Genomic DNA, 27,915 nt, shown 5'->3' with positions numbered 1-27,915 from the left:
CTTGATGCTAAGAGTGTATAAGCTTAGGGGTGTAGCTTGATGCTAAGAGTGTATAAGCTTAGGGGTGTAGCTTGATGCTAAGAGTGTATAAGCTTGAGGCCCTCACATCCCCAGCTCTGCAAAATACACAAAGAGATCAAGTAGGAACCTAGCCCCTCCTCCCCGTGGCCGTTTGAATTCTACCAACAATTTTATCATCAGTTCAAACGCTGGCATTTACCTAGAGGTTTCATTTCTCAATGTCACTGTACCCTCTGTCCCTGCAGACTTTCGTTTCAGCTTTAGTTATTCTGGTCCCAACTCTAGCATCCCCTATCTACTTCAAGGCAATCATCCTCTTAACACCCAAACTCCAGTTTCTTTTAGAATGAGTGCCTCCTTGTGATGCTAACACACTGACTCTCCACATATTTTCTCACAGCTTATCAAGCATCCTTGTGACCATAAGCCTTAGTTACTCCCTACTGCTAGAAAAATAAGCCTCAGAACCCTCAGTCTGCCACTCTGTCTAATAGCATCACTTATGCTAATACAAACCCTTTATACCAGAGTAAATCCCTTACTGTCCCTTTACACAGGAAGCTCTGTGTCTCTACTTTTGCCTTTCTTCCTGTTGAGACTTCCAGTCCTGAAGCCCAACCTAAGACTGGTCACTGTACAAGGCTTTTAACAGCCATAGCAGCCCAGTGAGGCTTGTATAGAAACCAGTTCTTGGGATGGCATATCTTGTATTTATCTTAAACCTGAATGTGGGTAAATATACTTACATCAATCAGAGTTTACACTAGTTTTGTATTTCATCTATGTGCTCCCGCTAGGTGACAGAATTCAGGGAAGATATTTACAAAGAAATTTGCATGAATAAAATGAAGTCATTAAGACCATATGTGTACTGTGTGTTTGTGTGAATGTGTGACATTAATGATATCTGATAAAAAGAAATGACTAAAAGCATGAGCTTATTAATTAAATTAATCCTGAAACATCATTAACTAAACAATGGAAGACTGAGAGACACTCAATCCTGGGGTGTGCTTTTTTAAGCAGTTAAGGGTGAGGGAAGGTGAGCCACAAAGCCCTTTCCAACCACTGACTAATTTAGCTTTTCTAACAGTGCACCTCTTATCTCTTGGCAGTGCATAGTGTTCAAGAACTGTGTGCAATTTACTGGCATCAAATGATGAGTATGTTCTGCTAAACCAAATATTAAGGTTTAAGTTGGAACTATAGCCTGAAATTAGTATCATCAGGATGTAGCAGGTGACATTATGTGTTATTTTATTCCTCTTGACGATTAGTAATTTCAGATGGATTTGGTTGTTATTCTTTGAAATAAAACTGCCCTTCAAGAAGTGACAAAAATACATTAAAACATTTCAAGTCATTTTTCTAATAGAATATGCTTACCTTGTATAAACAAATAAGGTTCCTTCCACTCCAGTCTTCTCCTGGAAACAAAGCAAACACATCCCATCTGTATGTCTCCTCATTCTAAGGCAGAGCGTGAACTTCCAGGGAAGCACACCCATTCTCTAGTAGACAAAGTGGCAGTATACAACAGAGAGGCCACCAAAGGGGACGGTGTGGGCTTTGATGTGACCAGGGCCTGCTGAGCGGGCACTGTGTGGTCACTATTCTCTTTCCCAGACACGGTGTGAGTGGCCCGCCTGGCTGGAACAGAGAAAGGGAGCTCCAGATCTCATCAGAAAGAGATGGTGGGTGTGTGCCTTCTCCATCCACCAAACTGCATACCCAGCAAGCTGTCGAGGAAACTGTTGTCTGCATCTCATTACCCTTCACTTCCTCTTGTGTTCACCGCCATGTCCCGTCACTAGGAGAGCAGATGATCTGTCAATAACTACTCTGATGATGACACAGACAAGTACTGCGCTTGTCTTCCAGTGAACTTCTTGGGATGAACAACTGCAGAGTCATTTTGGCCAAAGACGTGAAATAATACTACCAGAACTATTACCAAGTTGGGACTCGACAACAGCCAGGGAGAACCTGGGGGAGGTGAAGTGTCAAGGAGAGTTTGAGTTCTCTGTCTTTCCTTCCATTTCTCCAAGACAGGGGGAACTTGGGTTCCCCAGGCTCCTGCTCATCAACATTACCACAATGCAGCTCTTTGCTTAACTAGTAATGAGATTATTGTAATTCAGAATTTAATGTGTGCTTTCGGTATTTACATAATTTAACTTCACCATTCTATTATCCTACTTAAGTCTCTAATATTTCATAGTATTCATTACCCAAATCATTTAAAACTAAGTACTCTATAATTCTGATGCAAGATATACTTTTTTTTTTTTTTTTTTTTTTAATTTATATGAGTACACCAGACACACCAGAAGAGGGTGTCAGATTTCATTACGGGTGGTTGTGAGCCACCATGTGGTTGCTGGGATTTGAACTCAGGACCTTCAGTAGAGCAGTCAGGTGCTCTTACCTGCTGAGCCATCTTGCCAGCCCCAAGATATACTCTTTAAGAGAAAGGTGTAACATTAGAGTAACATTTTTTAAAGGCACAGAATTGGAAGCATGATCTTCTCCAGTAATCTACACGATTACAACTGTCTTCTCTGTGACTTAGTACAGGGGCTTTTGAAGAGTGGTCTCCAGATGAGAAGCAGCAGGGTCACCTGGGGGCCTGTTAGAGACCTCACCTTTAGGCCTCTGAGCTGAACTGACATAACTGGCAAGAGTTTAGGCCATATGTAACACCTTAAAAGGAAACTGCAAAAGCCAAGTACTTGGCACTCTGAGTTACACTGATGGGAAACTAAGGCAGACGCATAGACTTGTTCTCATGGAAATGCAACTCAGACCTTTCATAGTATCAGCACACGTCGGCTGATTGGTTCACACTGGTATTTTTTCCTTGCAACAAAAATTCTCTTTGCTTTAAAAACAAAAATTTTAATGACTTGAGCTTAGAATAATCCAAAGTCAGAATTTTAACTATAATTCACAAAGACAATCCTTAAACTTGAGTCTTATTTGGAGTTACGCATGGGACTGAATTTCGGCTCAGTAATTACAGTATGGGCCTGGAGTGAGGCTCCTGCCAGATCACACTGGGATAATTCATGTACTGTTCTGTCTCATCTTCTCCATTAAAAGCGTAACTGGCTTACACAACTCAAATCTTTTAATAATTAGAGAAAAAAAAAAAGCTGTATTTCAAGAGCTCTTGCTTGGCTAACAGCAGCTCTGGAAATGGATTTTGCTGCTAGATCTGCACCTCAGACTGACTTCCAAAGGCAGCCAAATTTCTTTTCTTTTTTTTTTTGTCCTTTCTGTACAAATTAGTGGATTTAAGGTATAGCAATTAGCTCTCCTCAGATCCTTCAAGTAAGGCAGACTTAAGTTTGTTAAGTTCAGTTCTGGAGTATTTTAGTCTAAACTCTGAAAATAAAGGTAACACACACTGACTCTCACACACACATACACACAGGGTTGTTCGTTATTCAAAATAATGAAGCGAATAAATAATGCTGTTTCATAAACTATGGGAAGTAAATACATTGACAGATCTGGGACAACTGAAACCAATCTCAACTTTACTGAATATTCTAAGTTAAAATAATCAAAAGTGGGCCCACTTCATCTTTCTGAAGCCATCTCTCTCTGTCGTGAATGTAGTAGCAAAGCCATCATTCAGTGTCTGACACTATCAAAGCCATCTAGCTCTCATCCAGAGCTCGGGTCTGATGCGCTGCACCTCTGAACTGTAACTGTGATGCACAGAAACTTCAGAATTGTGACCTGAAAATAAGGGGCACTTGTGATTCTAAGACACGCCTCCAGCTTTGCATCGCGCATATTTTAGACTAACTATATAATGCCTGCTCACTCCGCGGCATTTGGCGACACCTCTGCTTCTACTCTGCAGATGCCACCAACACCTTCACCCTCAAAGTTTCCTGATATTGCCGAACGTCACCGGAGTATGTGGGGGGAATCGAATCCAGCTGAGAACAAACGGCCCGACCAGCTGTAGACTTTCATCGACGCATTGGGTATTTGGGGGAAGGATTCTTTCCTGGCAGAGAGGAGTAAATTTAGTCCTTAAATTCCTATTCTAGTCATGGCAGAACTATCTTAATCCTTTGTGTGAGTATGTGTACGTGTTCTGGGGATCAAACTAGGGCTGTGCACACACTAAGCACAGGTTCTATATGCTAAGCACATGCTCCTCCACTTCACTGACCCACGGTCCCTTGATCCTCATTCTCTGTGCATTCCTCATTTCTCCTCTCAACACCTGATGTTGATTTCCAAGGCGATAAGGACTCCCTGCTTCTACCTCACCTGTCTTCTTGCCCATCCTTTCCCTTTCATTTTTAAGGATATTTTTATACTTATTAGGTTTACACTGGAAAGGCTTCCATCCGGAGACCTGAGTGATACGGCTGGGGAAACAGCAGTGATGACTTGATTGCCCCAGAGACTGCTCTATTGTTGAACTCAGTCTCTCTCTTTTGCCAGGCAACCACAGCCTAGGAGATCAGGGTTTTGAAAGAATGACCTTTTACTGAATGAATTATACCCTGTCTGAAGACAACAAGTCCAGGAAGCGGGAAAACAAAACTCCTGTAAATAACACCATGTGACACTCTCGATGGAGCTTTTGTCCCTGGCCTTCACTGCGTATTTGGTCCACCTCTGTAGGGATTTAAAAAGGCTTCTGCCACTCCAGCCTGTGACCAGGCTTCAGGAAAACTGCTACCCTAGGGCAGGAATGGTCCACTGTACATTGTAACAGCTTCTGATCTTCCAGCCTGAGCCTCCTGCCAAGTCAACTTACCCCACTAACTCTTATTGCGTCCTACTCCATATATACTAACCGAATTACCTCCAGAATATTAGGCGTGGATTGGCAGGCAGGGGCCAGTCCAGGCAGAGGGCATGAAACACATAGGTTGCAACCCTTTTGGCATATGTCTATCTTCAAACATAGCTGCATTACAATAATAAGAGTGGCAAAATTACAGTTAAGAAGTAGCAACAAAAATAATTTTATGTTAGGGGTCACCACAACACGAGGAACTGTATTAAAGAGTCCCAACATTAAGAAGGCCAAGAAGCAATGATCTAGAGAAGTGAAGCACCTTTATGTACAGTATCTTCACATAAATATAGAAACGTTTCAGTGGGGGAAACTCTCTTTACTTATATAGGCCCATAGTGTAATTTCCTCTGGTGTCCAAGAAAAACAGCCTCAAGTAATCAAGCTAGGGATATTCAGAACACTGGAACTCTGCAGATTTCCCCTTCCGGTTTGGCTACTGTGAGAACAAACATGAATTCGCTGCCTCACTTCAGTTAAGAACTCGGACAAAACTATCAGAAAAGACTCCGGGCCCTGTTTTAGGGGTGCTGGGGATGAAGCAGGTGCCTGCCCCAAACTCCACGTCCAAGAACTTTCTTCATTCTTCCGTGTGCATGGTTTTTGGGTCGTTCTTATTACGGCCTACTTAATCATAAATCTGCTCAAAAATGAAAGTTTTCTTTGCATAAATTTTGATGTTTGTTTCAGTCTTGGCGAACACACCGGAAAAAAATAAAATTGAAAATGTGCAAGGTGTTTTCCATACGCCCAATGAACCGTATTAAAAGCATTGGTTGTATACTGTTGAATATCTGGACAAAAGTCACAAAAGAGGGGGAAATGACACTTTTATATATTCATAGGGATGGTTTATAAATGATAAGGACCAATACCTAGGTCAGAACTAATTGGTCTCCCGTGGCCATTCTATTCTAGTTGTGAGGAAAACTAAACTTCATCCCGTTACTGTAGGCTGGGACTCGGTCTTGTTGGAAATGGACTGAAATGGTTAGGTCACTAACCCTGGCCTCCTACATCCAAGTCTGGGCTGTCCCACCCATGCCCATGTCCTCTTTATTCTCCCAAGCTTGCTCTTAGGTGGGTGCCTGCCCTGCATTTCGGCCTCGGGCTGCTCCTCCTCGGCGAGGCTGGACTTAGATCTAAGTCTGGGGCTTCCGGGCTGCCCTCCGCTGCCGGAGAGCTTCTGTCTTCTGACCTCAAAGCCCGTGGCCGGCTCTCAGCGGAGCCGGCCACACCTTCTGTGTCCCTCGTCCCCCACCGGCCGGTCGGCCCGCGGGTCGCCCTCCACCAGGACCGGCCCCCGCCCGCGAGCCATGCCCAGCCTCTCCCGCCCTGTCCTCGCCCCGCCTTCCGCACGGCCGCGGCGTCCGCACGCACCCACTCGTTGGCCCGATGGCCGAAAGTGTACAGAGCCACCTGGCTGGCCACGTCCACGATGCGACTGATGTAGGGGTCGTGGCGCCGCAGGGCTGCCAGGCTGATATCGTGTCCCTTCCCAGGCAGGCCACCTGCCGCCGCGGCCGCCATCTTCCCACCCACCCTCTTGCCCAGCCTTCAGGAAGCCTCCTCAATCGACCGCCGAGCGAGCGAGCGAGCGCGGCGGGGCGACCTTCCGGCATTTGGGGACCCGGGCTAGGCTTCGCCAATCGATGGCCGGGTCCTCTCGCGGAGGATCGTCGCCTTGGCAACAGGAAGCTCAGTCCTGCTCAAGGAAGCCCTTTTTATCAACTATTTCTTCCTTCAGGAGCCTTTGAGCTGTGTGCGTTTCCTTCTTGAAAACGGCCCACGCCTTTGCAGAGCTCTTCTTTGGCTCTTCGATGACCAAACCCAATCACACACAGTCACTCCTAAAAAGAACTCTGAGAATTCTTAAAGGGTGCTCCCAATATCCGTGACGGATTCCTTGAGTGCCTCAGAGGCCTGCAAGGTTAAGATTGTCCATGTCAATTCTGAGACTTGCGTGATGTGTGCAAAAGGACAACTGCACCGACAAAGAACCAAGGGCGGCCCCAAACTGCACCACTAGTCAGTGTATTCTTGTCGCTGTGCATTCTCTGGAAAACTTGACCGAGCAGCTGAAGCCAGGTGTCACTTGATCAAAGTACTAGTTTTGTTTAAAAAAAAAAAATCAATCTTTGGGTATATTTTTAAAATTAATGTAGGGAAAAATAGAAAGTATGGATAAAGCAGAGCTGTTGCACGCCATATTTGCCTAGAGGCAAATATGTTCTGCGCTTGAGATGGGCTGAATTTGTCCTTATATTGTTGGTTTTGCTGGAGTTGAAGGGCTTGTTTCTTGAGACAGAGTCTATGGCAGGTCTCAGCCTGTGCTCCTCCTGTCTTGGGGTCTTCAGTGCTAGGATTACTGGGGTGTGCCACCACCCAGCCCAGAGGTTTAATTTTACTTCCACAGATCATTAGTTTAACATGAAAGAATGATGAACAAACTTACGGTTATTCAGGTAGATGCTGGACAGGCTTTTTCCAAACTAAGATTTTCCTGTCTCTTTCAAGAAAACAAGGGATAGGTATTGTTGCTAATGATAACTTTTGAGATTAAGTTTTTTAAAAAATGGGCCGTGAGCTTGACTGTCTCAATACTTAAGTCTCTTCAGATGAGACCTGTGCTGCTATCAATGAGTACACTTTTAAAAGATTACAGTCTAATGGGAACTGTCAACATTTGAAAGATATAGCTCCCTTAGCTCGGTCATTCAATGATTTTCAGATAATAAAATGGTGTCACAAACTCACATACAGGTAGGAGATCCATTCAAGGTGAAGGTGGACCAATTTCAAGATTCCAGTGGTCCACAAAGTATAAAAGGTTGACAGTATTTCAGGTATCTAGCCTTCAAGAAACTGCACTTTGTCAATTTTGATATATCTTCAAAGAATATTTACAGTTACACGAACAGATCATTAAAGTTGTGTCCCTTGTACAATTACATTGCCTTTGTGAGGCTAGAACTTGCTCATGGATGTGATTTATTAAGTCAGTTTATGTTAAAACGGCAATATCAGTTGTCTCACACCTGGGCTGCTGAGAACCTGATAGTTGCTCAGTGCATAAAACTGAGTGCCTCAGCCGGGCGTGGTGGCGCACGCCTTTAATTCCAGCACTCGGGAGGCAGAGGCAGGTGGATTTCTGAGTTCGAGGCCAGCCTGGTCTACAAAGTGAGTTCCAGGACAGCCAAGGCTATACAGAGAAACCCTGTCTCAAAAACCAAAACCAAAACAAAAAACCCAAAACAACAACAACAACAACAAAACCTGAGTGCCTCGCGAGTTCCAACATGCCACTGAATACCTGGGTATCTGGACAGCTGCTGGTCTGTACTCACTGGAAACGCTGGTTCTCATAACAGTATCAGCATCAAACCAACCCTGTGGCAATAGGGAAGGCCAGCAAGCAAGAGGTGAATAATCTTCCTTCTGCCACACAGTCTTTTTTTATCTGGACTGCATTTAGAAGGCACTGTCCACACTTGGAGTAGATCTTTGTGCATCCACCAATGAATCAAGGCAACCAGGACACTTCCTCAGGTGAGGACCCCTCCTCAGGTGACTGTAATTTGTGGCAAGTTAACATTAAAACCAACCATCACAGATATTATGTTATAAATAAATACATAAACAGATAGCAGGGAACACACACACACACACACACACACACTTTTTTATTTAAAAATGTTGACTCTGACTCTTTAAAGTTGATTTCATGATTCATTGAAGAAATGTGGCTTGCAGTTTGAGAACCAGAACAAAACCATGTTTTCTAAATATTACTTGGTCCTCTTGGCTTTCTATTCCCTTCAAGTGGTCCTACAAAGCTGACTAAATAGTGCTGCAGGCTAGCCCACTCGCTTACTGCTGGTTCCACTGAGTTCTGGGCTTCTGATCACATGCTTCGAAAAGTCAGGTTGTCACTCAAATTCCTTCCTCGCAGAGGCAATGCCTACAGCCTACTCATAGGGTCCCAACAGCAAAGCAAAGTTTGATTCCATCAAAGCTCACCTTGGGCAGGCAGTGAGTTTGTTAATCTTACTGACAGTGCATGGGCGGCCTTAAAGCAGTAGCATTGGAAAGTCTTTACACAGCATTGGTGATGTTGGTGTGTCCTCAGTAACCTAGATAGATCCCTTTCTTCTTCCCAAGCCTATATGCTCCAGACCCTTCATGAGACCCTAAGGCCATATGGCATTAGGCAAAATCGCATATAAATGGCTGAACACTGTAGGTGAAGGTCCGTTGACACACCACGTCCCTCCTTCCTGGAGGAAATCTCAGTCATTCACAGGCCCAACTGTGACGAACTCTCAGAAGTGGGCACAGTAAAACTCTTGGAAACAGTGGCTGCTTTGCTTGGAGGATAGCACTGTACAGAGCATAAACATAGTTTAATTTGCATTATGGGTAAAGTAGAATTTTCTGGTTAATTCTTGAGCCCTCCCTTAGCTCACGTGGCATGAGTGCAGTTCCTGCTGTGTGCCTACCTCGTTTACAGTGGGTCATGGCTTGCTTTCTCCTTAGTGTTCCCCCTTGTCCCCACAGACCATTTTTCTCTTAATTTTTCAGTCTGTCCATGTTTAAAGAGAGATGAATAAATCCTGCTTTCCAAAGGACAGGGTGTTTTGAGCCCAGGAGAGAAGCCAGGTAACGCAGGAGCCATTATGGTATCAGAAATACTCATAAACACGCCCAGGCCTTATCACCTGAGCGACCAATTCAGCCTCAGTCACAGGGTGCTTACAGAACTCTGTTCATGCCTTCTCTGTGACTTGTTCAGCACCTCGCCTTTCCCGGGCCTGACCTCACATACAAGGAGTAAAAGAGCATCCTGCCACATGCTTAGAGAGTCACAGGTAAGTCTTAGTGAAGAATTTGTCTCCTGTTTTTGGTCTTAAGGAAGGAAGTGCCCACCTCTGTTCAACCTTGCCATGCTCGGCAGTTTTCGCCCAAGTCCCTCGCACACTGCCATCTGTGTTCCTCGCCTTCTCCTTGAATGACATTTTCCCAGAGAGCTCACTCACTGCCTTTCTCTGAGGAGCTCTTTCTGCCTTTGAGACCTTCATGTACTCCATTGTCATTTTTCTTGTGGCACTTAACTTAGTAGGCCCTGAATTAGAGCTATTAATATATTTATATGACATATATAATTATAATTCTAAAAAGGATAAAAATAAGAATTACCATGATAAAAGGGAATTATTACCGAGAGCCTAAAAACAGGTTTTGCATTGGCACAGACCTAGCTTAGAGTTTCTTTGCAAATAAGTACAGACTTCATACAATAACATTTTTATTTCATGTGTGTTTGGTTTTCATGCCCTTTGTTGTCTCTGAACCCCTTGGTCCAGTGCCTGTGGATTATGGAAATTTAGAAAATGCTAATTCTATTGAACAAAACCTGAATGGTTGACTTTCTCCATTACATATCTGTTTTTAAAGAGCCCTGAATTTACAGAATAGTGAAATCCAAGTTGAGATAAAGGAACACACTGTAGTGAATTCTGAGCTTTCAGAGTTAAATTATAAAGGATAGAAGGAGAGGTGGAAAGGGTTTTTGTTTACTTTATTTATATTTTTTTGAATCATCTTGAAGTCCTGAAGATCAGAAACCACACTTGGCAAAAGAAAACCACAAATGATGCTGAAATGTCTTCAGCATTGGCAGGTCGCTCATATCCGTGGCCCACAGAGCAACGTTCTTTTTATTTCTCCCAAATGCTCAAAGTCTGGTTTTCTAGGGTGATGCCAGGAGTCTGTGTACTTTCTGTTTGAATAATCTGTGTTTTTGATTCAGTTTATCACAGCAAAGGACCACTTCAAACAGACAAAGACCTTTTAATCCACATCTCTTCCACTTCCACAGACTGCACAGAGCTGCGGGATTCCACTGTGTCTCCGTAGTCCTCAGCCTGATGCTGTGGCAAACAGTGTGCCTTCAGGTTGCATGTTATCTTGTGATTGTCATTATGCCAGAACTTTGTTCTATGAGGTTAGATACTGCAATTCAAAATAAGTATGTAGACTGATAAAGGATAGTGTCTGCGTCTGGGATATTTATACCAGTGTGATGACAAGACAAAATTGGCCACATAATTCAACAAGGTAATTGTAAACATAAAATGCTAAAAATGTTTGAAAATATGACAATATAGAAACAAATTTGTCTTTGTAGAGCGTATGAATGTTTGCATACAAATAAAGGCAGCCTTATTTTTCATAATAATTTTAAAATACAATATGCAGCCTGCTTTCTTGTTCTCTTTGTTTTGTTAACTGACCTCTAAGTTAGACTGTAGCAGGCTGGGTATTTTATTCCAAACAATAGTAGAAACTGAATCGTTAACTCTCTCCCCTAGTAGACAAACAGCTTGAAGAAATGTGTTATTGGTCGTTTTCAGTGTGTGGCTCATTTATTTCCTAGGCAGCTGAGCACAGTAGAAAGAAACCCATTCCCCCAAGGAAAATAATAGTTTATTCTCTTTATTTTAAAAATTGAGATAATAAAATAATTACATCATCTCTCACCTTCTCTTTCCTTCTGTCAACCTCTCCCATGTCCCTACTTGTTCTCTCTCAAATTCATGGTTGCCTTTTCCTTAAGTGACAATGATGATGGTGGTGGTGGTGGTGGTGGTAGCAGTGATAAGTGTGTGTGAGTGTGTGTGTGTGTGTATCTCCTGTGTAGTCTGTATTATGTTACTATATGTATACATTTTCATGGCTGACTATTTGTTATTGGATAACCAGTTGATGACTCTTTCTTACGGAGGACTATTTCTCCTGCTCTTGGCATTCCTCAGTTGCATGCAGACTTTTGTCTAGGATTGAGGCCCTGCAAGCTTTCCTTTTTCCATTCCAACATTGTCCCCTGATGTCTGATGTCACCCTTTGTTCAGGCTTTGTTTAGGCAGCCATGTTGGTGAGGCTTCATGGGTGTAGCGTCTCTGACATTTTTAGGAGACACAATCTCACAGCAAACTTCCTGTCTCTCTAGCTCTCACAGTCTTCCCACCCCTTCTTCCGCCATGATCCCTGAGCCTCAGGAGTGGGAGTTGTTTTGTAGGTAAATCAACAAGACTGGATTCCTCAACTCTGCATTTTGATTGGCTGTGGTTTTCTGTAATGGTCCCTATATGTTGTGGAGAGAAGTTTCCTTGAGGAGGAGTGAGAACTGTACTTGTCTGTGGCACAGGATGAATACTTAGGATGTAGTTAAGGATTGTACTGGCCCCAGGAAGTCGGCTGGGTTCCCAGTTCTTGGTGTGACTTCTCTTTGTTGGGTTGATCTTGAGTCCAATCAGTGAGCTGCTGGTTACCACCAAGGTCTGTGTGCCACCTTTGCACCGTTAGGGTTATCATTCCACGCTGCTCATTATGGCTCGTAGCTGTCAAACCTGGCCATGACACTTGGTTTCTTCACTCCTCTGGAAGTTTGCATGGTGTCTTACGGCACCATGAAAGCCAGTCTGCCCTTAGGAAGAAGGCATTCAGGTCAGATCCAGCTCAGAGGATCTTCTGACTCCTGTGTCTGAAGTGCACAGTGACTTCAGACATAGAGATGTCCCTTCCACACTAGGAGGCAAACCTGCACACAGCACCTCTCCTTGCTGATTCTCCTTGCCACATTCTCTGGTATCTCTTGGCCTCTCTTTACCAGCCCCATAAACTCTATTAATTTTAATATCATTTTTAGGAGTAAAGTGAAGATTTAGTGGGTGTACAAATCTCTACCATAGAATCCTTTGAGTTCTGAGGCATGAGGAAGTGCCTTTAATTGCGCTTCAATTCTATGGTTCCCTATTGCATGCCTTCTGAGCATATCAAATGGACATAAAAATTTTACAGACATGTAGCTAAGTCTAAAAACAAACCTAAAAAATCATCACTGTGAAATTAGGTTAGGGTGACAGCCCATTAAAGATGAGGCTGTGACCTTTGGACAAGAAGAGACAGTCTTCTTTCACTCGCTGTGTTGTCTTATTCTCTAGGAAGACAGTTACTGTGGAGAGGAAGGAAGGTTAACTTTTGCCACACATTGAGTGGCTGACTCGCCTTCTCTCCAGATTGTCTATCCAGGGGAGCACGTGTTCCACCTGGCCTGCAGTTGATGAGAGCAATAGAAAAGAGTACCAGGAACTGTGGGAAATCTCTAATTACCACGTAGAGTATCGGCCTGCCGTGCTGGCTCACACTTCTGCTTGGTTTCTCTTTTTTTAAATGGATGTATAAGGCCTGAAGGGAATTGACCTTGTAGTAATGCATGTACTGAACTGAACTTTCAAAAACAATTTTATTTAAAATCTTAATATATATCTTTGTATTTTCTCCTCCTGCAGTGCCTCCTAGATCTTTTGCACCTCCCTAACCACCCAACTTCATGTTCTTCTTCTCAAAAAAGTAAAACAAACAAGCAAACAAAAAAACAGACAAACAGAAAATTACCAGGCATGGTAATTCCCAGCACTCAGGGAAGCAGATGCAAGCAGATCTCTGTGTGTTTGAGGGCAGCCTAGACTACAAAGTAAGTCCAGGACAGCTAGGTCTTTGTTACACAGAGAAACTCTGCCTTGAAAAGCCAACCAACCAACCAAAAAATCAATCAATAAATAAAAATTAAACAGACAAAACCCATAAAGATCAATAAGACAAAAATACCAAATCAACACACACACAGACACAGACACACACACACACACACTCCCCCCCCCCCACCAACAACAACAACAAGGAAAAAATCCACAAAGAACATGGAGTTTGTATTGTGTTGACCAACTACTCCTGGGCACAGGGTACCCTAGTGTGTGATTGGTACAGTGACAGTCCATTGGAGAAGACTGGTTTTTCTAGTATATATCAGTTGCAAATAGCTTATTGATTAGGGACTTTGTGTCTACTTCTTCTTCTCAGTGCTGGCATTTGTCTGTTTTGAACCTGCACAGATCTAATTCACCCTGTCACAGTCCGTGTGCATTCCTATGTATAGCAGTCCTATTGTGTCTGGGCGACCCTGTTTCTTTGGAACCATCGACTACCTCTAGCTCTTGAAATCTTTTTGCCTCTTCTTTCATCTGCACTGGCAACAGAGACCTGCCTGCAAGACACATTGGTACAATAGTGGCACAGATGTCAAGGAAGCAACCAACCACTGTTGATTGGGTTGAAGGTGTCTTTTATCACATAAAACCCATACCCGACACTATGACCAAAGTTGAAACCCTGATATTAGATGGGTCATGGGCCTAGGAGAAAGCCTACCACTACTATTCTGCTAAATAAGCATAAGGATAAAATAACTCCTAATGGTACCTTCCAATAGCCATAGATTATAACATTGCCCAAGCCTCATCAGAGATTCTGCTTCTTGTAGTAGTTGGCAATTAAAAAGCGTCACAGTAGACAATGCACAGACAGTGAGAGACTCTGGAACACTCAGCCTTAAGTGGGTTATCCTCACCACCCCCTCTCAACAGAGCTCAGGCTTCTCTCCAGAAGAGGAGGTAGAAAGACTATTCCAATTTTACCTTAAGTTCTAGGTGAGAGGCTTTCAAGAACGACATGTTTTAGTCAGAAGTTAGGACCTGAAAACATTGAGAATTGGAAGGGGGCAAAGGGAAATGGGCAGTAGAGAATCTGCTTGCCGCAAAGCATAGTGGAGAATATTTCCCTGATTGGTCTTCTAAGGTCATGATCAGTAGTCCGTCCGTGCTAGGTTCATCTCTGTGAGTCCATAGGCAAATCTGTCCTTTATCTGTCTTATACATCAAATTTTACTGGGACACAGTCACAGTGCTGCTGCCTTGCTCACGCCTGCTTTTACCTCACAACGATGCCATTGAATAGCACCAACAGAAGCCCTATGATGTGCTAAGCCTACAGTATTTACAATCTGTGCCTGTACAGAAGAGGTTTTTGGTCTATAGCATTTAAACAAATCAATGAAGACATTATGCTGATAGTATTGTACCTTCCCAGTAGACATACAAATTTGTGTGCATTGTAAACATATAATAGGTTGGAAAGGGTGACAAAATAAACTCCCAGTTTCTATTCTCAAGGAATTTAAAATATAATTGATATGACAAAGACATGCACACATGTAAAATAACAACCACCACCACCACCACCACCACCAAACCACACAATATATAATTAGAAATTTAGTTTAATACAGAAGCAAGTTTCAGAATTTGGAGAGGAGGAAAGAGTCGGGAATGCAGAGATACCCCTGGTAGAGAGAGAATGTTGTATGTGGTATGATGAAATTCCAGGACAGGGATTGGAGCGTCTCCTGGTGAGCTGGTGTGATTTGCCTGTCCTGTATTTCTACTGTAGTAGAAACCTAAGTCGCTGCTCCTTTCGGTTTTGTGATTTCCTTACTGACCAGAAATACTTCCGAGTAACTTCAGATGACTGATTTTTCTGGGATTTGGAATTCCTTCAATCACTCAAAACTATAGAGAATTTACTCATAAAACTCAATGTTCTTTTACACAGACAATCTTCATAAATGATCTTTGAACCCCAAGGGACCCTAAACCTTGGCTCTGTCTCCCAGTTGTGTAACCTTGGGAGGTCTCTGGAAACGCTGGCCACCGGCTTCTTCAGTATAACACAGAGTTATTAATAACACCAACCTCATGAGCTGCTAAGAGAGCTAAGAGGCTTGAAATGTTTGGAATATCAAGTGCCCATTACAAAGATAGGTCTCCATACACATTTAGCTATTGATTATCACCCTCAGCCTTAGTAAGACTTATATCCTGGACAAGAGGGCAATATGGCTTCCAAAACAAAATTAGCATTTACTGTATAGTATTTGACATATACCAAGGTAATGTGTGGAGGTATTGCTCCTGGTTCTTTGCTTATTGTTGGTTGTGATTCTCAATGATTGTCTATACTAGGCTCTGCTATGTCTCTGTGATGTCTGTAGGTACCCTGGGTCAGGGAGTATGGTACAAAAAGTGCACATAATGATCTTGATGAATCGGTTGCTGCAAGACTCTGGCATTTTCAGGGACAGTGGTGGATGGATATAGAGGTATGGCTGGTGCTGGGGATACAGCCTCTGGAGTTTTTGTCTGTTCTATTATGGGAGGAACGAAGAAACCACACAGTTCTTATCTGTGATAAGATGATAACAAGATTTATTTTTGTGGCTATTGTGAGGATTGCTGAAAGAGCTCTCTGAAACCCTTTAAATGTTTTGATAGAATCATAAAACACAAGGCTTTCAAAACAGGATCTGAGAGTTCAGAGGCAGCGGCGCTTTCTCTGTGGATGATGAGGACTGACATGGTATTGTTCTTTGTTTTCTTTGTGTTGGTTTGAGGATGAAGGCACAGAGAGTTTTCACATTTCCTGGTGATAATAAGTGGTTCTTCCCCAATGTGTTAGCCCTGCTGTGTAATGGAGACTTTCAGGCATGGTGACTAGAACTCCACCCAGTAGCTCAGGATACTGGTAGGTTTATTTCTCAGACTTCTACCATTAATGTGCTTATTAAGAAATTTAAATACTGCTGTTTGGGTTTATTTTCTTTTATTAAGAATAGTATGGGCTTATAAAAGAGCAAACCCATCACTGACCCTTTATTTGTTAGCCTCTGGAGTCTAGTAGGCCACTGTTGCCTCATTCTAGGGTAACTCAAGTTAAACTCATTTTATATGTGTGCACACATGTATTTTAGGAAGCTACAGTAGTAGGTTTTCATGTGGCTTTTTCAAAGGGTCTTTGTTGTTAGCAATCCTTCTGACATTCTCTATTCTGCCCTCCCATTCGTCGCCTCATTTAACCCTTCCTGTTTCATTATTTCCTGTTACTCCTTTACATCCCTGTGTTCTAGCTCACCTCCCTCGGAAACACCCCCTCATTATGATCCCTTACTAACTACCTGACCTCTATGGATATTCCAAACGAAGCACACTGCATTAGTTACTGTTCTGTTGCTGTAACAAAGCACCATGACCAAAAGTGACCTATGGAGCAAAGGGTTCATTTTGACTTGCAATTCCACAGGGTAAGAGTCCATTGTGGTAGAACTCCATAGGAGCAGCTAGTAGGTATGGTGGCAGGGGCAAGAAGCTGAGCAACCACACCTTTAAACATAAAGTAGAGAGAGCAAACTGGAGGTCATACAAGGCTGTGAACTTTCAAAGCCCAACCCCAGTGCTAGAGGAGTCTAGCAAGGCTACACCTCCTTTAACATCCCGAACAGTACCACAAACTGAAGATCAAGATGCCTCACACCTTCCTTTCAAATCACCATACATGCATAGCTAAAAATGTAAACCTAACATCCACATGTGAGAGAAAGCATGTTATGTTGGTCTTTCTGGTTCTGGGCCACCTTCTTCAGAACGATTGTTTCTAACTCCATCGATTTACCTGTTAGTGTCATTTTTTTCTTAAGGTGGAATTGATATTCCATTTAAAGTGTCCATTTGTCCACTGATGGACATCTTGGTAGGTTTCCATTTACTGGCTATTGGGAGTAGAGCAGCAAGGTTGGATGAGCAAAGATCTCTGAGGTAGGATGTGGAGTCCTTTGGGTATATGCCCATCTTACTTGGGTTTCTATTACTGTAATAGAAACGCCTGTACCAAAAGCAACCTGTAGAGGAAAGGATTTGTTGCAGCTTACACTTCCAGGTAATGGTTCATCACTTACTTACCTTACACTTCACCATGGGAAGTCAGAGCAGAATATTCAAGGTGGGACAAGAACCTGGATGCAGGAACTAAAGAAAACAGGGAAGAATGCTGCCTACTTACCTTCCAGGTCTGCCTGCCTAGGGGTGGCACCACTCACAATGGACTGGGACCTCCTCCATCAATCATTAATCAAGAAGATTCTCTACAGACTTGTCTACAGTTCATTCTGTGGAGGTATTTTCTTGATTAAGATTCTCTCCAAATAACCCAGGCATGTGTCAAGTTGACATAAAACTAGCTAGCCCAATGCTTGAGAGTGGTATCAGTGGGATCATGTGGTAGGCTTATTTCTAGCTTTTAAAAGATTTCCAGAGTGGCTGTACCAGTTTGCACTCCTACCAGTAGTGAATAATTGTTTCCCCTTACCCACATCCAAGCCAGCATTTGTTGTCTTTTCTTTTTCTCTTAGCCATTCTAACTAGGGTAAGATTTTCTCTCAAAGTGGTTTTAATTTACATTTCCCTGATGGCTAAGTATGTTAAACATTTATAAAAGTATTTCTCACCATATGCATTCCATCATTTGAGAACAAACTCTGTTTAGTTCCATGCCCCATTTTTAAATTAAGTTGTTTTTAGCTCTTTATATATTCTAGATACTAACTCTCTCTCTGTCAGATGCATAGCTGGTAAATATTTTTTTTTTTACTCATTCTGTAGGCTGCTTCTTCACTCCAATGATGGTCTCCTTAGCTGTAGAAAGCCTTTTAGTTTCATGGTGTTCCATTTATCTCTCATTGGTTTAAATTAATGCACAAGATACCTATTCAGAACTCATTTTCCATGTATACTCAAGCATATTTTCTACTTTCTCTCCTTTCTGAGTCAGAGTATCATCCGATCTTTTGTTGAGGTCTGTCTTGGGTTTCAGAACTCATTTTCCGTGTATACTCAAGCATATTTTCTACTTTCTCTCCTTTCTGAGTCAGAGAATCATCCGATCTTTTGTTGAGGTCTGTCTTGGGTTTCAGAACTCATTTTCTGCGTATACTCGAGCATATTTTCTACTTTCTCTCCTTTCTGAGTCAGAGTATCAGATCTTTTGTTGAGGTCTGTCTTGGGGTTTCTATTCTGTGATAAATGTAATAACCAAAAGTCACTTGGGGAGGAAAGGATTTATTTTGCTAACACTTTCACATCATTGTCCATCACTGAAAGAGGTCAGGGCAGAAACTCAAGGCAAGAACTTGGAGGTGGGAACTGAAGCAGAGGCCATGAAGGAACACTGCTTGCTGCTTGCTCCCCATGGCTTGCTCAGTCTGCTTTCTTAGACCTCCTAGAAGCATCAGCTCCGGAGTAGCATTGCCCACTGTGACATACGTCCTACCACATCAATAATAATCCCACAGGCCAGTCTGGTGGGGACATTTTCTCAATTGAGTTTCCAAATGAGTCTAACATGTCAAGTTGACATAAAGCTAGCCAGTACAAGGTCTTTGGTCTATTTGGAGTTGAATCTTGTGCAGAGTGAGAACTGTTTTAATTCTATTTATAGCTACCTAGTTTGACCAGTACTTTTTACTGTCTATTTTCCAATGTGTACTGGCCGCTTTGTCAGAAATCAAGCAACTGTATGTACTTGTGAGTCCTCCATTCTATTCCATCATTTAATGTGTCAGTTTTTTATATCAGTACCATGTTATTTTTATTACTTATAGTATACCTTGAAATATGGGTGGTGATGTCTCCAACAGTTTGGTTCTCTCTCTCTCTCTCTCTCTCTCTCTCTCTCTCTCTCTCTCTCTCTCCCTCCTCCCTTCCTCCCTCACTCCCTTCCTCTCTCCTTCCCTCTCTTCTTCTCTCCCTCCCTCTCTTCCTTCCCCCTCTCTCTGTGTTCATCTTTCTATATGAAGTTTAAAATTATGTTTCAATTTCTTTTTTGAGACCTGGGTTAGAATTTTGATAGAGATTGTGTTGAATCTGTAGATTGCTTTTGGTAGGATGACCTTAGTCACAGTATTAATCCTATCAATCCACAATCATGGAGATCTTTCTGTCTTCTGGTATAGTCTTCAATTATATTTTCAGTGTCTTATGTTCTCATTGCACAGGTCTCTCACCTCCTAGGATACATTTCTTTGAAAAAAATTTTATTATTTTTTTTTTGTGTGTATGTGTGGCTTTCTTGACCAGTGTCATTTCCCTAGTTTTTTTTTTTTTTTCAGTATGTTTGTCATTTGTGCATAGGAAGGCTACTGATTTTGCATGTTAATTGTGTATCCTTCTATTTTGCTAAGTGTATTTATCTGTTGGAGGAGTTATGTGATGAACTCCTTAGGGACTTTTCTATACAAAACAATATCATTTGCAAATAAGGACACTTTGACTTTCTCATTTGTATTCTCTTTGTCTTCATTTGGCTTCACTGAAACTTCAAGCACGCTATTAAACAGGAGGGAGAGTGGACATCTTGTTTTGTTCCTAATTAATGGAAATGGTCCGAGCTTTTGTTTGCCATGACTTTGGCTGTGGGCTTGTAGTATATTGCCTTCATTGTGTTGAAATATTTCTCATATATTTCTAAATTCTTCAGTAATTTTATGTTGTAGGAATGTTGAATTTTGTCAAAGGCCTGTCTGTATCTAATGAGATGGTCTTTATCCTTGATTTTATTTATCTGGTAGATTTTATGTGGTAGGTTTTATTTATTAATTAATGTGTATTAAATCATCCCTGCAATCCTGGGATGAAGACAACTTAATCATGGGAGATAATTTTTAAAAAATAAACTTTACTATAAAATTTACATGTTGATAAAAGTATCACACACTCCCCAAATTAACCAGATCTAAAATGTTAGATAATCTTTATGATGTGTTCTTGAATTTTGTTTGCAAGTTTGTATTAAGAATTTTTGTAGTTGGGGGAGGGAAAAGTGTGATCAAAATATCTTTTATGAAATTCTCAAAATTTAAAACAGAATTTTTGCATCCATCTTCATTATATATTGGCATATATATTTATATATATATATATATACATATGTAAACACACACATTAGGGCTTTGGTTTTGCTTCAGGGTAATAATGGCTTTCTAAAAAGAATTTAAAATGCTTTTCCCTTTCTATTTTATAAATAATTTGAAGAATATTGGTATTAGTTATCTTTTGAAGATCAGATAGTAGACTTCTGCTCTGGCCTTGGGTTTTTTAGCTGAAAATTTTTAATTACTGAATTCCTTTGGATATTATGGCTCTATTTAATTATATACTTCATCTTGATTTAACTTTGGTGGCCATATATATCTAGAAATTCATACATTTCTTTTAATTTTCTAGTTTCTTGAAATATAGATTATAAAATCTATCCCTGTGAATCTCTGAACTTCTTCAGTGTCTGTTGTCTCTCTTAGATCTTTAATTTTACTAATTTGTACCCTTTCTTTTTTTTTTTATTAATCTGGCTAAACATTTATCAATCTTGTTAATTTTTTTCAAAGAACCAACTACTTGTTCCATTGAATCCTTTTTTTTTTTTTTTTTTTTTTAAGTTTCTATTTCATCAATTTCAGTCCTGATCTTGATTGTCTCTTCCTATCTAGGTCTTTATTTTTGAGGGGTGTTGTTCTTGTTTCTCCGAGTTCTTTACGTACATTATTAAGCAGTTAATTTGAGATTTCTCAAATGTTTTGATATAGACACTTAGAGCTGTAAACTTTCCTCTCAGCACTGCTTTCATTGTGTCCTACAGGTTTTAGATGTTATTTTTTTTAATTTTCACTTAATTCTAGGGTTTTAAATTTTTTCTTCTTGATTTTTCCCTTGATCCAATCATCATTCAGTAGTGTGTTGTTTAGTTTTCATGAGTTTGTGTACTTTATGTAGTTCTTATTGGTGTTGATATTCAGTTTTATTGCATCATGATGGGATAGAACACAGGATGGTATTTCAATCTTCATATACTGAAATTTGTTTTGTGTCCTCATATGTAATCTATTTTGGAGGATGTTCCATGGGCTGCTGAGAAGACTATGTCTTTGTTGGTGTTTGGTTAGCCAGGATATTCTGTACGTATTTGGTTAATCTGTTGTATTTATGATGTCATATAACTTTAGAGTTTCTCTGCTTAGTATTTTTCTAGATGACCTGTTTGCTGTTGAGGGTGGAATATTGAAGTCACTCACTATCTCTGTGTTTTGGCTAATCTGTCACTTTAGAGCTAATAATATTCTTTTATGAACTTGGGTGCCCTGGTACTTGGTGTGTATATATTTAGGGTTGTAATATCTTACTGGTGGGTTTTTCCTTTAATGAGTTTGACTGATTTTTAGTCCTATTTGCTTAGGCTAACCTTTTCATCTTTGTATCCTAAGGTTGTATCTGTCATTGATTGTGAGGTGTGTTTCTTGGAGGAAGTAAAAAGATGGATCCAGTCTGATAGTCTGTCTCTTACTGAAGCATTGAGACCATCAGCATTTGGAATTTTTATTAAAATATGTATATGAATTCCTGCTGTTTTGTTGGCTTTGTAGTATGTTCTCAGATGTCCTTCATTTACCTATCCTAGCATTGGTGATTCAGTCTCTGTGGATATATTTACTCTTCTCTTCAGGCGAAAGTATCCTCTTTAGAGCTGGGCTAGTAGTGAATTCCTTAAATCTGTGCTTATCATAGAAAGCTTCCCACCTCAGTAAAGAATGCTGGTTTTGCTGAATATAGATGATCCTGTGCCCCTGTGGACTATTAGAACTTGTAGAACATTGGTCCAGGCTCTTATATCTTTTAAAATCTCCATTAAAAGCTCAGGTATTATTCTGACAGGCCTGCCTTGATATGTGTTGGTCTTTTTCTCTTCATGCTCTCAATAGCCTTTCTTTGTCTTGTGCCTTGAATGCTTTGATCATCATGTGTTTATTATGTGTCTAATGTAGGAAGTCTCTTTTTAAGTCCTATTTAATGCTGTATATGCTGCTTATACCTTTATAAGCATCTCCTTTCCTTAGATTTGGAGATTTTATTCTATGATTTTGCTGAAAATATTTTTGTATGACTTTTACTGGGGTTTCTTCCTCTATAACTACCATGCATAGATTTAATCTTTTAATAGTTTCCCAGATTTCTTTCATGTTCATTTCCTGGATGGGTTATTTTATTTGTTTGTTTAGATTTAACATTTTCTTTGAGTAATCAAATTCCTTTACTTTGTCTTCAATTCTTGACAGCCTTTCTTTCACTTGATTCATTCTTTTAGTGAGGCATTCCATTAATTTTTAAAAATTTCCCTGACTGAATTTTTTATTTCAAGTTGTATTTCAATTTGGCTTCTCTTAGAAACTAAATTTTCTTTAAGTTTATCTCTTCATTAAATTTTACTTCATATCACAGATTGTTTATTTAATTGCTTATTTATGTTTTCTAGTCTTCATTGCAGAATTTATGCATATGATTTTTTAGTTCCTTGAATATTCTTATAATGACTACTTTGAAATCCTTGTCTTATTCACCAACTAAGTTGCTTTCTTCAGGGAACACACCATGGGGATACTAATTTCTGAAGGATATATACATATTGTCCTGGTTATTCATGTTTTTTTGTGTGTGTGTGTGTATGTGTGTGTGTGATGGGACCTAGGCATCTGAGTTAGGTTGTTTGTACTGGTTTTGGTATTGATGTCTGGTCTCACCTTCATTAGGTGAGTGTCTGGATCTTTACTTACTGCTACCTCACCTTGTAAGTTTGTGGACAAGGTGGATGATGCTTAGGTTCAGTCTTAGCACACCTCTGTGTTGACATATGAACTGGATGTCAGACGTGTTCCCAGATTACCTCAGAATAAGTGAGACTCCTTTGCATAGGAGGAAACCTTCTGTAGCAGTAGAACAGCCTTGCTGCTGATCTTTAGAAGTCTGGGGAGGGCTTCCTGGGTCCAACAGGTTGTCCTTGGGTTTCAGTTGGGTTGTAGTCATGGTGCTAGTGGGTAGTGCTTCCTTAAGGTAGGGTATAAGGCACTGTACCATCCTCAGGTGGAGTGGAGGGCTGGGCTTATGGGTCTCCCCCTGGGGTCAGGAACAAAGGTGGCCATGTGGTTCCTGGGTGACATATTAGGTGGCATGGCTGGCAGGCAGGTGAGTGGTCCCTGCTTTGGAGGGTAGCTTCCTGAGGGTCAGGGTTGTAGGATGCCATGGGATACTAGAATAACATGGTGGGCAGCATCATTATGGATCTTGAAGTTATCTCACGTGCTGAGTGTTGCCTTAGCCTTGATGTCACGATTTTAATGATATGCATGATCTGGGCATAAGGACTTTTTTAAGCTCCCAAAGGTCATGCTGTGTACTAAAGTTTGAGAGCCAGTGATTTAGAAGCTTTGTATTTATTAAGGACTCAGTTATTCCTAGGCGTGAAGTTAAGGAGCCATCTTGGTCCTGTCTTGGACTTTGAAAACTGGGAATGCATTCTCTAGACAATGTGGAGTGCAATGGATGGTTTTTGTTATGACATTTTAATCAGATATCATGAGCTTTGTTATATTCACTCTACCTACCCACCCAAAATCTTTTATAGTGTTTGACTTTATTTTTGTGATGTGATTTCCTGTAGCCCAGGGGGACTTTATATTCTCTATGTGGCAAACAATGACCTAGAACTTCTGATCTACCTACCTTCAACTCCAAGTGCTGGACTTACAGGGTTATTTGATGATGGTGATGGAACCCAGGGCTTTGTGGACATCAGGCTAACACTCTATCCACTGAGCCATATCCTCATTCTTCAAAGTTTTTTTGTTTTGTTTTTGTTTTTGTTTTTAGTGAGTGACACAATGGTTAAGTTTCAGAAAAATGCTTCTGGCGATGAAACATAAGTGAGGCCAGGGACAGGAAGGTCAGGTAGGATGGAGTGGCAGCAGCCAGGACCTAACTCAGGATCTGACATCATGTGAGGGGAGGGGTAAAAGAAAGGGTCTGAAGTCTACTCTTTACCTTGTTTCCAGTTGTAGGATTGCTTTCTTGCCTTTTTTGGTAAGCATTTAAAGAACCCTAGTGATTCTTAAGAGTTGACATTAAATAAGAACATCTGTCAAAACCTCACACGTTTATTGGTCTCAGAATGGCACAGACATGAATAACCATCCCTTTAAAAGTTAAGGGATACAGTTAACTTCATAACGATGCAGTTAATCTTGACAATATAGATCATTAAACTCCCATATGGATTTTTTCACCAGGAGGGGTAGCCTGAGTAGTTGGCTACTTCAAATTGGTCCAATTACTTGGATGGTTGCCAAATATTCAGTTAAAGCTGTGATATGAAGATGGCTTTAGTCAATATATCTTTTAAATGTTTTCCCCACTCATCTAATGCCTTTACCAATTAAGACATTTTTACCGTTGTCAGTTCTGTGTTCATATATATATATATGTATATATGTATATATATATACACACACACACACACATTATATCTCATATAAGTAGTTGCAAGGATATCTGAGTCCTCTCTTCTATTCCATTGATCTGAGTTTCTATTTTTAGGTCAGTACTATTCCATTTTTTTTAAAATATAGTAGCTCTATAGTATGATTTGAAGTCAAGTGAAATGATAGATACATCGTGTAATTATATATAGCTGGCCTGGAACTCACTATGTAGACTAGACTGACTTCAAACTCATATAGACCTGCCTGCTTCTGCCTCCCTAATGCTTAGATTAAAGATGTTCATCACTGTACCTGGCTTTGTAGTGTTCTTTTTGTCGAATATTTTTCTGGCTATCTTTGTTGGCCACATACAGTTTGACATCCTTGTTCCTCAGTGACTAAGAAGAATGGTCCTGGAATCTTGATTGAGATTTCACTGACTCTGCAGATTACTTTTCATGGGCTGGCCATTTATCAAAGTGAATTCCAATACGCTAACATGAAAGGTGTTTCTGTCTCATGTCTTCCTCAATTTTTTTCATCACAGTCTTCAGGTTTTCTTTATAGAGGTCTTTTTTCCTTTGGCTAGGTTTATTGCAAAGCATTATATTTTTCTTGTGGCTTTTGTGAATGGAATTATTTATCTGATTTACCTGATTTCTTTTCAGATGTTTGACTTTGGTATATAACAAAGCTACTGATTTGCATGTGTTAATTTTGTTTCCTGACACTGTAAGTATTTATCAGCTCTAAGATATTTTAAAAAATATTTTACAAATTTGTATATATTATGTGTGTAAGTCTTGTGTGTGTGTGTGTGTGTGTGTGTGTGTGTGTGTGTGCCACATGTTTATTGGATGCCCGAGGACATCAAAAGAGCATCTGACTCTCTTGAGACTGGAGCTATAGATGGTTGTGAACCACTATGTGTAGCTGGACTTTTGTCTACTTTGTGAATCCTTATTTTGTTCCACTATTTCAACCTTCTAACACTAGATAGGAGAGAAAAAAGGATAGAGGGGTTGTTATCAGTAAACTCTTCCTGCTGATTTGGGTCACTGAGCTCCTTGGGGTAAGTTTGATCTTCACCATGAGGCTATTTAATTTCTTCTTGTTTCTTTTTTGCAAACACCGCCTTGACAAACTACAACCAACAGCATCCAACAAACAACCCACCAACAATAACCTCACCTCTCAGGGCCCTAGAATTTATATACTCTCAGAATAATCCTCAGAATTCCCAACATCACACAATCACAGAAACTTCTGGAAAAATCACGCCCCTGCTAGAGCATGAGGTAAATCAGCTGCTATGGACAATCTGAAGCAGCCCCATACTCCACACCCGGGATTAAAAGAAAAACAGTTTTATAATATTTATAGGTTTTTAAAGAAACTAAACTTCTTACTACAACCATGTGGGTGTTGAGAACTGAACTAAGGTCCTCTGAAAGAAGAACAGTGCTCTTAATTGCTAAGCAAACTCCCCATCCTTTCTAGAATTTTTTTTTATTGAGTCTTTCAGGTTTAGAATCATATTTCAGGTATAGAACCATATTGTATACAAACACAGATACCTTGACTCTTCCCTTTTGAATCCATTTTATTCTTTTCTCTCATCGTATTGCCTTTACTAAGACTACAAATGCTTTGTGAAACAAGAGGGGAGGGCAAGTAACTGGTCTTGATCTTTGTCTCACTGGGACACATTGAGTTTTTCTCCATTTAGCATGAAGTTGATTATAGGTTTTTAGTATAAAACCTTTAATATGCTAAGGTAGGTTCCGACCATCCCTAGCCTCTCCATGTTGGAGCTGCTCAAGGCATTTTCTGTCTCTACTTAGATGATCATATGAGTTCTGTCTTTGAGTCTACTTATGTAATGAATAGCAGTTTTTGTTTGTTTTTGAGACAGTTTTTCTCTGAGTAGCTCTGGCTGTCCTGGAACTCACTCTGTAGATCAGATTGGCTTTAAATCAGAGATCCACCTGCTTCTGAATCCCAAGTGCTGGGATTAAAGGTATGCCCCACCACCATCCAGCTATGGATACTAATTATTGATTTACATACAATGAACCTATCCCACATCTCTATAATAAACTTTGTTATGGTGAATGATCCTCTTGATATGATCATTCACCATATGGTAAGTCAACTTAGTTTTGCTAGTATTGTATAGAGTATTTTTGTATCTGTGCTTGGTTGTGATAACAGGCTATAATATTTATTTTCTGTTTTGTCTTTATTTGGTTTGGGTAATGGGCTAAGCTGACTCTGTAAAGTCTTCCCCCCTTCTCTGTTTGATGGCATAACTGAGGTAGTATTGGTGTAAAATTCCGTGGTGAATCCATCTGGTCTTGGGCTTTTATTTTTTCTGCTTCAAACCCATTGCCGATCTGTTTAAATAATTTATTTCTTCTTGGTTTAATTTTGGTATGTGACATGTATCTAAAAATTTATTCACTTCTTTTCAATTTCTCAGCTTAGTGGAATGTTCTTGTGATTTTTTTTTTTTTTTTGAGTTTCATTGGAATCCGTTGTAATGTTTCCCTTTATATGAATATGGAGCTTCTCAAGTAGTAGGTTTCCATATGGCTTTAGTTTATTTTTTATTATGGAATTTTATTTATTTTTATGTCTGGATAATTTTTCTAGGTATAATACCCTGTGTTGATAATTGTGGTCTTTCAGGGCTTGCAATATATCTTCCCAACCCTTCTGGCTTGGAAAATTTCCATCAAATAATTAGGTATTTTTCATATAGGTCCATATTGATAGGTGGCTTGAACTTTCTCTCTCAAAGCTTACAATACCTGTTCTTTATTCTGTGTTATTAGTGTCTTAACTATAATAGGATGTCGAGGGTTTCTTTCTTGGTTCTCTCTATTTGGTGTTCTGCATGCTTTTTGTTGAGTGTTTCTGCCTGCAGAAACACTCTGGTCTGGATCCGAACTGGAGAGCGGGAACTCCTGAAAGG

The 27,915-nt window shown here is 40.5% G+C and overlaps 2 protein-coding genes across 5 annotated transcripts in view; one reads left to right on the top strand and one right to left on the bottom strand.

Annotated features, from left to right (window-relative positions):
* The window catches only part of Dcp1b (decapping mRNA 1B), a 40,712-nt gene extending 34,290 nt beyond the window's left edge, over nucleotides 1-6,422 (bottom strand). For 3 of the 4 annotated variants that reach the window (XR_003843264.1, XM_029535131.1, XM_021191465.2), the window contains exons 1-2: nucleotides 6,233-6,394; nucleotides 1,408-1,448 (exon numbers count right to left, since the gene is read on the bottom strand). Coding sequence is in view for 3 of the 4 variants with exons in the window: in XM_029535131.1 (XP_029390991.1) it covers nucleotides 1,408-1,448; nucleotides 6,233-6,382 (191 nt within the window). In the remaining variant the exon portion in view is untranslated. Of the gene's footprint in view, nucleotides 1-1,407; nucleotides 1,449-6,232 lie in introns of all 4 variants that reach the window. The other variant, XM_021191464.1, reaches the window with a different exon arrangement.
* Nucleotides 6,423-9,335: 2,913 nt separating this feature from the next.
* Nucleotides 9,336-27,915, top strand: part of Cacna1c (calcium voltage-gated channel subunit alpha1 C) — a 568,982-nt gene continuing 550,402 nt past the window's right edge. The window contains exon 1 of the mRNA XM_029535125.1: nucleotides 9,336-9,720. The gene's annotated coding sequence lies outside the window, so the exon portion shown is untranslated. The remainder of the gene's footprint in view (nucleotides 9,721-27,915) is intronic.

The sequence above is a fragment of the Mus pahari genome, chromosome 2 (assembly GCF_900095145.1).
Source record: "Mus pahari chromosome 2, PAHARI_EIJ_v1.1, whole genome shotgun sequence".
Lineage (NCBI taxonomy): Eukaryota > Metazoa > Chordata > Mammalia > Rodentia > Muridae > Mus > Mus pahari.
Note: the sequence above shows the minus strand (reverse complement) of the source record. Positions and strands in the feature narration are given on the sequence as shown.